General features: G+C 45.4%; 1 protein-coding gene across 1 annotated transcript; it reads left to right on the top strand.

The window, feature by feature from the left end:
* Positions 1-12732: 12732 nt before the first annotated feature.
* Positions 12733-13566, top strand: LOC147663411 (uncharacterized). The gene has a single exon (XM_086950477.1). The coding sequence runs from the start codon at positions 12738-12740 to the stop codon at positions 13497-13499; it is 762 nt and encodes a 253-aa protein (XP_086806603.1). The 5' UTR covers positions 12733-12737; the 3' UTR covers positions 13500-13566.
* The last annotated feature ends 223 nt before the right edge of the window (positions 13567-13789 follow it).

Here is a 13789-nt window from a genome sequence, read left to right as displayed (position 1 = left end):
AGCCTCGCATCTTTGCATTCATGCAGCTCACAGTGCTGTAAATCTATATACATGTATACTAATTCAAAACAGAATGTCTGTGGTAGCAGACAATGGTAACCCCACCACAGGGTGATCAAAACAGAATAGTAGCATAGCTGCCGCTGCGTGTTCCTTATCTGAATTGCGTAGTCTTATCATACACCCAACACAGCAGAAGTGTTCATATTGGATATAGGCGCAATAAAAGAACCATGACTGATGCATCTACAGCTAGTCATCCTCAGTACATCGATTGCCAAGTAGCAAGTATGGCTGGTAGGGCACCAGAACCCTGTTCGACAGGATCATTGTCTATGTGGCTTCGATGTGTGTAACTCAGTCTACATCTGACATAACCCCTCTACCAGGCAATCTGTCTCTCGGAGACCTTCTTCGCGCTCCTTGGAGCTTCCGTAGTTGCAGGTATTTCATGACATCTTTGGGGTCATTGAAGACCCTTGGAGACCCCTCATCAGTGATCTTAAGCCGGTCAGGGTACAGCATAGCGCCACCGAGCCACTGCAACCTCTGTGCACCGCACTCAGTACCGCCTCGCGATGATGGCTTGGTATCCCCGACGACGACACTACACGCCGAAATCGACGCAGCTACTTGCACCGTGGTTCGAGGGCACCGCTCATAAGGTAACACGACGCACTGCCCTCATCCCGCGCTGCAGCCTTGGGCTACCGACGCCGGCGCCATCGACTCTAGTTTGTCAGCTGACAACAGCGATTCAGCAAGGACGACACAGTTGCTTGCACCGTGACCTGCAAGCACCGTGATGAGCACCGCCTTCAGCTCGCACTGTGACCCTGGTCTTACCAATGACGCAATCTGATGCCACCACAGAGCCGCTGCTCGCACCGCGACACCGCACGTCACACCACTGTACTTCACACCGCAGCACACGATGCCCGGCGACGCCAGTGATCCTGACTCCAGCAGAGACGAGATCGATCTGTAATGCATGTGACTTCGAGGGCCCAGACGGCTCCTGCAACGACATCCGGAATCAACGCCTGCGGACGCCTTGTTTTCGGAAGCTCAACGAGAGTTTGGCCGGCGACCTGCATCTCTAAAAGGTCCTGGTTGTGAATCTTCCCAGCACAGTACCTGGCCCTCTACGTCGCGGCCAGCCAGAACTGTTTGGATTTGTTTGCTCACAATGCCATGATATCCCGGGGTGATGGCATCACGCTCCGACCTCGTTGCCAGATTCTTATCCTGATGCGGTGCAGTGCGACAACTCCAGCGGCGACACCCTCCTTCTTCGGAGTTGCGACGGCAGCAGCAGCGAAGGCAACACGCTTCCTCTTTGTTGCGGCACGCTTCTCTCCAATGCGGTGCAGTGCGACGGTTCCAGCGGCGACACCCTCCTCCGGAGTTGCGATGGCAGGCACGGCGACGGCGACACGCTTCTTCTCGTTGAGTTGCTCTTCCAGCTCCTTGCGACACGCAGTTCCTCAGAAGGCCTAAAACAGCAGCTGTCACGATGTCAATGGCTGCACTTAATGTAACCACTAACCTCTGAAAGATGTCAGCAGGAACGATGGAATGCCGTAAATCTCCCCTTCTTCTCCAGGATGCACCCACACACAGAGTGAAGGTAACACTACTATGCGTCCATGCACCCCAGGGAAAAGGGAAGTGGATAAAATAATAAACTGCTGCCAAAAGAGATGTCTCCTGCTTTCCTGTTTCTGTTGTAACTAGTAGGCCCTCACAGAAGCTCTAGGAGTCGTCTACCACAGGGTAACTGCAGGTAAGGGGGAGAAAAGAAGCCGTAGGTTAGGAAGGTCTGGGAACACATCATCAAGTGTTAATAGTCTCACACTACTTACAAACATTACATGGCAGTAATCCTAATAAGTCATGAACCCTTCTTACTCGAAGGATAGTCATCCCAGTAAACTGGGTTCAAATATAGAACACAAGCACAGCAGAGCTGTATCAGTATCCACGTCTTGTGCAATGAAATAACAAAACCAGGAAGTAGCGCTCCTACGCAGTACAAAAGAAGCAATATCAGAAAAGAACCAAAATCAGCAAGGTAGTAAGAATAAGCACCCAAAATCAGCAAGGAATTGGAATAGAACAAAATCAGCAAGGAAGTAGGAGCAAGCACCAGACTCAGCAAGGCGTAGGAATAGAACACAAAGGGATTTTTCAGAGCTCCAGGATGTGTCAAAATGACAAGTACTCGGCATCAGACATAGGAGTCCTATGACTCGATACGCGAACCTCTTGTGGTGGTTTGAATCAGAGTTTTGTAGTGTAAGAAGGCTCGTGAGAGGGAGAACAGCAAACGCGCTCCTGCGCGGTTCTCAACGTTCTCAAAAGCCGGGACTAGCAGCCTACACCACTGTTTGTTATTCACGGGGGAAAGGAAGGGTCGACGTTCCTAAGATCCTGTTCTGTAACTGCCAAACCAAAGGGGGCCTGAGACGGAGAGCGGGCAATGCGCTCCTGCGCTGCTCTCTGTATCACCGTACCAAATACCTGATCGAGGTGAGGCGCTGGATTCAAAAGGCTTTGGGTCTCGTGCAGGTGCGAACAGCCGTTCGTTCCATAGGCTCACCTCCAGGATGAAGATTGACAAGCCCCGCTCCTTTGACCTGGAAGGGCTTTGTAGAGGAAACTGGTCTTACCTCTTCTGGTTCGAAACCCGCTATGCCTCTGGGAAATGTAGTACAAGGTACGCCCAGCTCCCCCTGATGGTATTCGATGGACATAACAGGCGTTTCTGATTACACCACACCTATTTCGCTGATGATAGCGTGGTTCCAAAACCCCACCCCTACGCAGCAGGCTCGTGATCGCTACAGAACCCCCTCTCAAGGACCGACGTCAGTTGGCCTTGCTTCCCGGGATGTGTAGCATGAAAGCGTTCTAGTAGAAGGGGGCAGTGCAGTTGGCAAAGGGTTCCCAGGTCCTATCCTCCACCCCAAACCCCTTCCAGTCTACATGGTATTGCATTCGACCTCTAACCATACGGGAATCAAGAATTTCCTCTACCTCATACTCTTGCTGACCATCAATGTCTATGGGACCCGGTCTGGCAGGGAGTCTCATTCCTACCGGGCAAGGCTGAAGCAAGGACACGTGAAATACGGGATGGATATGCCAGGAGAGTAGAAGTGTTAAACGTACAGCCACAGGGTTGATAACCTCTTCTATACCATAAGGCCCAATGTATTTGGGAGCTAATTTGCCCACCCCTTTTAAGTGCAGATTTTTTGTGGATAACCATACTTTGTCACCCACTTTGTAGTCTGGCTCAGAAATTCGTTTTCTATCTGCAAATCTCTTTTGGGCTGACTGGGACATGGCTAACTGGTGTTTGGCATCAAGCATAACAGCACGTAGATGGGCGTGATGTTCCTGTATGGAAGGATGTGTGGAGGTAACAGGCCACTCAAAGGGGAGCATTTCTGGATGAAAGCCATACAGAGAAAAGAAGGGTGAACACCCCAACGTGGAGTGTTCAGCATTGTTGTAGGCAAACTCCGCCATCCAGACAAGAGGGTTTTGCTCTAGGGTTTGGTTTAGTCTCTCCGTTTTTCCGGCAGTCTCGGGATGGAAACTGGTGGACAGACGGGCCTCCATATTAATCGCTTGACATAGAGCCTTCCAAAAGCGTGAAGTGAACTGAGTCCCTCGATCCGTTATAAGGACCCTGGGTATACCATGTGCTCTCACCACATGTTGAAGAAATACCATCGCTAATTCAGAGGAGGTAGGTAGTCTTTTTAGCGGGATGAAGTGTCCCATCTTAGTCAAGTGATCGACAAGGACCAGGATTGTGGTATAGCCCTCACAAGGAGGTATCTCAACTATAAAAATCCATGGAAACAGTGTGCCATGGAGAAGGAGGAATAGGAATCGGACTAAGCAAACCCACGAGTTTGGAATGACTGGTTTTGCCCTGGGCACAGATGACGCATTTCTTTATATATTCTTTTGTATCCTTTCTCAGTGTGGGCCACCAAAAGGCTCTTTCAATACTAGCTACGGTCTTGTATTTCCCAAGGGGTCCTCCCAATGTAGAATCATGAGCCCAAGTCATCACCTGTTCTTGGAGTACAGGCTGTGGAATGTACATGGCCTGGTAATGGTATAGCAAGTCTCCATTGACGCTTCTATGGGCTGGATCTTCCTGTATCCATGAGAGGCTATCAATAGTGGACACCGACACCTTCACATCCTCGATGAAATCCTATGTCACCACGAAGGCAAGAGTTTTATCAGGAAAGGCAGAGGAGGGGAGAATGGCCGGACGGTCTTTGTCCATCTCAGGGGGATGTTCTGCGAGATCAACTCTACGGGATAAAGCATCCTCTTTGCCGTTTTGTGGACCCGGTCTGTACTTGATGATAAAATCATAATCAGAGAAGAAGAGCGACCTTTGCAGTTGTCTCGGAGTTAATGCCCTCGCCGTCTTTAGAAACAGAAGGTGCCGATGGTCTGTGTACATCTCCACTGTATGGAGGGCCCCTAGGAGATAATGTCTCCACTCCTCACATGCTCGTTTTAGGGCTAGTAGTTCTTTGTCAGTGATTGAATAGTTCACCTCGCATGGAGGGAGTTTCTTGGAGTAGAACGCGACTGGATGTAGCTGTCCAGTGTCTGGATGACGTTGGGACAACACTTCCCCTAATGCGTATTGCGAGGCATCTGTTTCCACCACAAACAGCAAGCTGGGATCAGGATGGCGTAAAATGGGGTCTTGGGTGAAACGGGTCTTTAATGTCTCAAAGACTTGATTAGCTTCTTGAATCCATTCAAACAGAACATTTTTTCGCAGTAGACTGGAAAGAGGGTGAATGCTGGAAAGGTTTTTAATGAAGCGCCAGTAATAGTTAGCAAACCCCAGGAAACTCTGCACTGATTTCACATGATGGGGTGCCTTCCATTGGGTTATGGCCTCTACTTTGCTCATGTCCATTTGAAATCCGTAAGCGTTGAGGACATAACCTAAGAAGGCAACTTCTTCCACATAAAACAGGCATTTGTCAAGCTTGGCAAATAACGAATGCTTTCGGAGTCGGTCTAGAACGGTTTTAACATGGCAGATGTGTTCTTGGAAATTGGTAGAATATACGAGTATGTCATCAATGTAGACAATGCAGATGGTATCCAGAAGACCCCTCAATACCTCATCCATGAAGAATCGGAAGGCAGCGGTGGTGTTGCTCAGCCCGAAAGGCATCACCTGGTACTCATAGAGTCCGAATTTAGTTTGGAATGCTGTCTTCTACTCGTCCCCTGGTCTCACCCGTACCAGGTGATACGCCCCTCGTAGTTGGTCTGGACCCCACACAATTGTTGAGCAAAAGGGAGAGGTAACCTACTTGGTTGACCTTGGAATTCCCAGGAGCCCCCACAGGATGCTTCATGTCAACAGACTGAAGGCATATGTTGACAGGGCAGACATGGGCTTGCTCATGGCTACAGATGAGGGACAGGAGGAGGAGAGTGACCCTCTCCCAGACCTGCTTTTCTCAGAACCCTGATGATGGCTCAGTAGATGGAGTAGCCTTGGCAGGCAGCCTCACTGACCAACAGCAACAGGACTGCAGACAGGTTCTACAGGCCTATAGACATATGTTTTCATTGACTCCAAGTAAGACAAACTGGTGCACCCATGAGGTTGACACTGGTGACAGTCTGCCTGTGAAGAGTAAAATCTACAGGTAACCTGACCATGTCAGGGACTGTATCAGGACAGAGGTCCAAATGATGTTGGAGTTGGGAGTTATTGAGCCCTCAGGGATCCCCTGGGCCAGCCCAGTAGTCCTTGTGCCTAAACCTCACACCCAAGATGGTAAGAGAGAGATGAGGTTTTGTGTGGACTACAGAGGTCTCAATGCTGTCACTAGGACAGATGCCCACCCAGGAGACAGGGCTTTGTTATTTTAAATTCCAGCCGGGCCAAAAACAAAGGCTGAAGTTAAGGGGCCATCAGGTCTCCTTTTGTTCAAGTGTCCAGGCTGGCAAGTATCTGCAGCCTCACTCCTCGATGCAAATGCAATGGAGGGGAAACAAATGCACACAGCTCATGACTTCACTAGTACTTAAGAGAGGCATGCTTTTAACTTTGTTCAGTCCCATTAAATAAAAGATATCCATACACTTTTAGCATAAGAATGTCAGATGAGTAGGTCTATCCTAGTATGTACACAGATAACAATTTACCACTATTTTGTTGTATTTCTTTTATAGCACTACTCATCCCAATGCAGGGTGTCAGAGCGCTTTACATCACACTTACACATTAAACTTTCATAATAAATCATATACTAGCAGCCCGTCCCGACGTTGTCCGGGTATGAATTGCTGCCGGCCAGTAGTACATTGTTTCGTAGGATTTCGTTTTGATAGCATTTCTTATCTGTGACAGGCCTGTGAAACGCTCCGATTCACAGTGCACTGCTGATGCACTTAAGAGTGCGCGTTCAGTAGTGTGTGCATTCGAGTTTCCCTACTTTATTTTCCTTGCAATATTATATAGCGCAAACTCGACAACATGGCATGAGCACAATTTACATTACAGAAGAACACATTGATTTGTGGTAGGCACGGGGAGACAAAGCGATTTGCCTGGAACCACAGTATGTTGAGCTGATGCCGAAATTCTAACGTAGCTCCCCATCTCTAAAGTTCGCAATTCTAGAACTTGTGGTGGGAGGTGTGTCTAAAAGTGTATGTCGATGCTGGGCATCAATGAGAGAGACCTCTGCATTTTTCCAATTGGTGGTGAAAAAATATGAGTATGTTGCTGGAGATGTGGGCCGCCGTGCCACCAATGTACTTACGGGGGAGGGTAAACACCCATTATTCCGCAAATTTCTTTCCGCATACCATCACTCTGCATACTTTCATTACGAAAGTACCATGACTCCGCAATGCCATTATAACGCATGGCATTACATTTTATATGCTTTTACCACGCATACATTTACAACGAAATTCGTTGTAAATGCATGAATGGTAAAAACATGTTTTTTAAAAATGTTTGGATAAGGCAAGTATGGGTATAGGGGTATATGTTTTGGAGTACTGAGGTATATGTTTTGGGGTGTTTGGGTATTTTAATGGTTCAGATATAGTTTAGGGTTATGGGGTACAGGAGTATTTTTAGGGTTCAGGGCTAGGTTTGGGTTTTGGGGTATAGGGGTATTTTTAGGGTTCAGGGGTAGGTTTGGGTTTTGGGGTACATGGGTATTTTAAGGGTTCAGGGCTAGGTTTGGGTTTTGGGGTACAGGGGTATTTTTAGGGTTCAGGGCTAGGTTTGGGTTTTGGGATACAGGGGTATTTTAGGGTTCTGGGCTAGGTTTGGGTTTTGGGGTACAGGGGTATCATATGTTCAAGGTAAAATAACAAGTATTTCTACATGCTAAAATGCATATAGTCATTTCACAAAAGTGAAATTAGCTTCCAGCAAGCAGTGAGAGAGGTGATGATTTTGAGATCAAGCCCCTGCAAACCATTATGGGACGAGATTAGCAGTGGGAAGTGAATATTATAGTATCCAAATAATTCTACAAAGAGCTGCAGTTCACCTCGTTCTCCCCAGTTGTCCCCAAGAGGCAAATGCAATAGCATTTAAAAGATTATACATCAAGCTGCAGTTCACCTCATGGTCCCTAGATGTCCCTGATGAGGCAAATGCAATAGCATTTAAAATATTACACATCAAGCTGCAGTTCACCTCGCCATCCCTAGATGTCCCTGATGAGGCAAATGCAATACCATTTAAAATATTATATATCAAGCTGCAGTTCACCTCGCCGTCCCTAGATGTCCCTGATGAGGCAAATGCAATAGCACTTAAAATATTATACATCAAGCTGCAGTTCACCTCGTCGTCCCAAGATGTCCCTGATGAGTAAAATTCCAAAACATTGAAACCCTTTCATGAATGCTAAAAATGATGCTAAGCTTATCCCATAATGCTTTGCAGAGCCTTTTAGTTGTATTTTTGCCCATAACTGTGCTTGGGGTGGTTCTAAGAGAATGGGGCCTCCACTGAATTACTATTTAAAGGGAGCAGGAATGTATAGAACCTGGGAAGAAAAAACAACACTTGTGACGGAATGCCCCCAGCGATTGTCACGCCCCCAGCACACATCCACAGCACAATGCAGACACGCCCACAAGGGACTACTTTGCTGGCACAGTTGTTTTACATTTTAAATGTATATGGTGGGCGTCTGCATAGCCTATGTCCTTCTGCTGCAACTGCCCTTTCCAACGCTGTATTGGGTGTTGTGATTGGTGCTGTGGTTCCCGAGTTTACCTGGCCAAAAGGTGCAAGTTCTCTCTTTATAATAGTAGTATAGATGTGTAAATCAATGTACAGTGTGTGTTACATAAGAAAAAAGGATCCCTGTGTTAAAAGCAGTAACCCACTTACCTATCTACATGAAATAAAAATCTGTTGTGTGTGCGTCACATGATGTGCTTTGCAAGAGATATAATAACCCTCCCTGCTACTGGTACTAGACAAAAGACAGATCTCTCCAGCAAATGCGTTAACCTCCAGAGTTATCTTACCATTATTATTATTCCCTGAGATTTACTGGGCACACAAAGATCTCTGCAGCATGTGCCTTAAACACACAAGATATTTTAAAATACAGACTTTGCAACCAACTAAGCAGAACAAATTTGCTACCACATTTTTCCTTGTTGACAATTTCTTTTTTCTAGAGTTTTAGAAAATGAATGTGTAAGTTGAGGGCGGTGTAGGAAGCTGGCTCTCCATATAGTATATCAAAAAGAGGTATACTGTACAAAGAGTTCAGGTGTTCCCTTACGAGTGGACTAGGGCTTGCTCTAGCAATCCCACGGTGCTCTTCTAGGGGATAGTGTGGTCGAACAGCCTTAGGCTTATCAGAGAGGAGTATTAGACATCTGCAAATACACACAATAATCAATAAATGATCACACGACTCAATAAGGAGATCCACACCAATTTATAAAAATAACACGCATTTACATATAACCTTCAGCCCCAAGATCATCAAAGTCAGGTAAGTATTTTTTTAAACAGCAGGTTGGAAGAAAACAGGTTTTTGACACTTTAAATTGTGATTAAAGCCTTTTGAGGTAATGCTAAGCGTTGGAGAAAACATATGTTGCATCAGGTTATGTAAAAAATGACTTATGGAATCTTTCCCCAGGATTTAAGGTGAGTAAAGAGCAAGGTCTAAGGCAGCACTAATAGGTCACCTCGGGGGGTTCTGCGGCGTATGGATGCAGAGGTGTGTTTTTTAGCGTCGGGTGATTGTGTTACTTTAAACCCTAATTGAAACACTTCGGTGTGATGTTAACCTATGTAGGAAAAACATATATTGCATTTGGGCACTCAACAGCGACTAATGGGACGAATCTTCTGGACTTAAGGTGAGTGTTAAGACACATTTGAAGAAGTTCCAGACACTCTGTGAGTTGAATTATGAATGAAGTTTATTTCAGAGGTAACCTGCATCCGACAGCTTCGACGGTCAAGTAGCAACTGCCACCAATCGAGTGTCGTCTGCCTCACATTCTAAGGAATGTACAGGTAAGGTAATTCTAACATGAGGTCACAAGGTAAGATGAAGCTTTATTTAAATATAACATCTCAACACATCCTTCCTCTTTAAAAAGAAAAAGAAAAGAAAGACAGAAAGAAATGAATAGAGAAAAACTAGCTAAAACAAAGAAACAACATTATCAAAATAACATAAAATCATTTAAGGAAATTATACAGTTACATAGTCTTGCAAGTAAACAGGAGGTCTGCGGATTCTGGGAGCTACATTAACAGAAGTGTCCAAGCTAGATCTTGAACTTGTAGCAAAATCAGGAATAGGGTTATATTCATCAGAACCATTCTATTCATCAACCAACTGACCCATCTTCTCTGTTTCAACATTAAGATGATGATCAGGAATCAACATAGCACCAGAACATCCTTCATTGTCATTAGCCTGTCTGACCACAGAACCCCTCCTTTGATAAAGGGCAACCTTCCTTAAATTACACTTCTGCCGTCCTTCAAGGACCACAAAATGTTTTCGAACATTAATGATTCGCTGAGGATCAGAAAATTCAGAGAGACCACCCTTAACCTTTCCCTTTACCCAATCTCCAATCTCCAATCCTATATTTAGAATCAGAAAAAGCTTCAGGAGACTCCCCTCCAGATAAAACACAATCTTTAAGCCATGCTGGAACTAACATAGAACCGGGTACCCGCCCCCTCATGACTTGAAAAGGTACAAGGTGAGTAACACTATGTTCAATAGAACGATATGCCCACAACTTTTCATGAATCAAATGTCTCGGTGGAAGACGATTTATCAAAGCTAACTGTAATGTCCCTTTCATCAATCTATTGACCCTCTCCACCATACCATTACCCATGGGATTGTATAAAGAAGTACAAGAATGTTTAATGCCACACTTTTCAAGAAAACAATGCATTTCACCAGAAGTCAACTGCGTACCATTATCCGTCAACAAAATATGAGGAACACCCTCATCAAGGAACAATTTTTCCAGTACATCAATAGTGGATTTAGTAGTAATGTTATTCAGAAACTTAACAACCAACCACCGCGAGTGAACATCAACAATGACTACTGCAAACCGCATATCACCAGAAAATTCAGCAAGTGGACCGATGAAATCTAAGCAAATAGTATGCCAAGCCTTGCCTGGATCAGTAATATGATCAACACACTTTTGAGCGCACACTTTAAGTCTCTTCTCACTTTCTTTACACAAGACACAACTTTCAACACATTTTCTAATCTGATCCTCCATACCTGGCCACCAAAACTCTTGTTTGATCCTCTTAATAGTCATCCCTTGGCCAAGATGACCTTCATAGGCAAGTTTAAAAATATGAACACGAAGACCACTTGGCGGTACAAACCTATCACCTCTTATAATGACATCATGATTGCACACTGATAATTCATCCAAGAGTTTCCATTATGGTCTAACTCCAATACACACCATATTTTCTCGTGGTGCTCCATTCTTATTTAAAGAAAGAACTTCTTTCAAAATAGAATCAATTTCATCTCCTGCACCCATTGTGCTTTTGAAAATGCACCCAAATCACAATCAGAGTTTTCACAAATCAAAGCTACTGCTTCTTCAGACTCAAGTTTCTTCACAATGTCTCTGTCAACAACTTCCCAATCTATGGTACCCCCACTTCGACGGAGAATGTTTCAGGCATGTTTACACTATGAAAGATCCAATACTGCAGAACATAAGTGTCTGAATGACCAGTATGATGACTTTTCCTCAAAAGATTGTGGATACTCAATAGATTTTTTTTTGACTTAGAAAGGATCTTGATTCTGCATGTCTTATATCTGATGTGCCTCGTACATCCTGTTCGTGCCACATGACTGCCAAAGCATTGCTTCTTCACTTCAGTGTAGATCATCCTCCAATCAGATCTGCACTAATGAATAGACTCCTTTAACCCTTTCCTTTAGCCCTTGTCAAAAACAGTCTAATGTAATCACAAATGCTGCTTTATTGGCCTCGGATGCCCAAATGGGTGTTCTTTGTGCTGCAGTTGTTGGCTGTCCATACTGTTCTAAAAGCATTTCTTGCCTCCATCTCGGATGGCAACAATCTGATTCTATCAGACCGCTCCAGCAGCATCTAATATATAAATCGACTGAGAAGATTGCTGTAATTGACCCTGTGTTGGGAGATGGTTCACCTCTGGCAGGGGTGCAACGATGGGGAATTTTCCCATTACCAGTTTATTTTTCAGGTTCCCTCAATGTGAAAGCAGAGGCTCTTCTCTCGCTGGAGACAAGTGGAATCTTCACCCTGAAGTGACCGTGATCGTGATCTCTATGTTGAGATTTCCACAGACTCATTCACCTCAACCTAGAACAGGGAATGTCCTCCGTTTTGTGCTATACATTTCTCACTGAATGGATTCTTAAATCCTATGAAATACCACAAAAAGACCTGCGCAATTTGTGAAGTGCGAGGTGTCTCAACCTGATATAACCTTATTTTGACATGTACTTGTGTTGGGTGCCTATTTACTTACTTGTATACTATTGTGTGACCTCCTCTGTCTGTAAAACGTAACTTTTGTTGCCAATTTTTGCCCTGAATTGGCACCCATGAAAGTTGGTCACCCTACTTCAATCCCGAAATGCTCTGGGGTCTTCCTTAAACTTCGCTTGTGACATTAAAAGGAGGCATTTCAAGACTGAAAGAAATCCACAGAAAGTTATTGTAAGAATAAAGATTTGACTCAACCGAGATGACAAGGACTCGTTTTTAGGTCTCGGCTATAACGCACTTGAAAAGCGCGTTCTCGCCCGAGAACTATAGTCGGCGTCTCAGCAGTCTGAGAACGCCGAAGGGAGACAAGACCTGGCGGCGCTCAGCGTTTTCCCATAGGATAACGTTGTGCGTGCGGCCAGGTCTTGTTTTTTTGGTTTTTGGTTTGATTCTGGCAGCAGAATCTGAATCTCTTGATTCATCATGCAGCGCCAAGAGGGACGCCCCTCATGGATTTTAATGATGTACGTTTAATATTGTGAGTTTTAATTAACTGTACAATAAAGGATAAGAGCCTTTCTGTGGTGTAAATTATAGTATCCGTCCTGTAAGCGGCTTTTTTTTTTATTCTATTTTTCGGTGGGCATTTGTTTTTAGCATCTTTTCTCTGTAAAATGGCTTCTAAGAGGATTGCTGCTGCTGCCGCCGTGGCCGCCGGGCCTGACTCTTCGAAAGCAGTGCCTACTAAACCAGCTGCCGAGGTGAAAGCAAAAGCCCTCAAAGTACCAAAAGCAACAGATGCTCCTATTCACCCCTCGACCTTGAGCATGGTATTGGAAGCCCTGAGGAAGAACACCGACCGCAAAGGTGCTACGGTGCCTTCCATCCGCACATACATCCTCACCACCTACCCGTCTGCGGACTCTGTGCGGCTCCGAGTACTGCTGAGGCGAGCGCTGGGGAAGGGCATGGAGCAGGGCCTTCTGATGAGACCGACCAACTCTACAGCGAAAGGTGCCACAGGAAGGTTCCAGCTGGCACCAGCCAGACCGAATACTCTGAAGAAGGTATCTGAGAACAGTGACCCAAATGGAGAACCGGTGCCCAAAGCCAAGAAAGTTGTGCCCAGGAAACCTAAAACTTCTGGAGCAGCTGCTAAGAAGCCAAAAGCACCTGGTAATGCGGCTAAGAAGGCTGCGAAAAAAGTGGCTGCCAGCAGTAAAGGTGAGACTGCTGTTCCTAAAGCAAAGGTGGACTCGGACAAAGCTAGCAAAATTCCAGCCAAAAAGCCCAAGGAGAAGGTGGCTGCCAAAGTGGCAACCAAGGAAAAGACCAGTGAAAAGAAGGGGGAACCGGCAGCAAAGGCTGCACCCACAAGCAAAGATAACACCGATAAGGACTCTGCCAAACCTACCGCCAAGCGTGGCAAGAAATAGTTATGAAACCATGTTGGTTATTTTAATTTATTATAATGCAAATTATTTTTACTATTCAATAAAGGTTCTGTTAACTTAAAAAAAAGTAAATCTAAATCTAAATCAAAGCCATCTCCAGGGCCCACATCGAATATTGACTTTTCAAACTTGGAGAGCCAAGTTTCAAGCGCTGAGATGCACAGAGTACAGCAGCAGGCGCATGAAACCAGGCACAGAATCAGGAGTGAGTGAGGGTCAGGAGTGAGTGAGGGCCAGGTCAGGAGTGAGTGAGGGCCAGGTCAGGAGTGAGA

Source organism: Lissotriton vulgaris, unplaced genomic scaffold (genome assembly GCF_964263255.1).
Source record: "Lissotriton vulgaris unplaced genomic scaffold, aLisVul1.2 SCAFFOLD_1717, whole genome shotgun sequence".
In the NCBI taxonomy this organism is placed as follows: Eukaryota; Metazoa; Chordata; class Amphibia; order Caudata; family Salamandridae; genus Lissotriton; species Lissotriton vulgaris.
The sequence above is the reverse complement of the archived record's forward strand: the minus strand, read 5'-3'. Positions and strand labels throughout refer to the sequence as shown.

What these genes read in the sequence shown, in the direction of transcription:
- LOC147663411 (XM_086950477.1), top strand. Translation starts at nt 12,738, where the DNA reads ATGGCTTCTAAGAGGATTGCTGCTGCTGCCGCCGTGGCCGCCGGGCCT.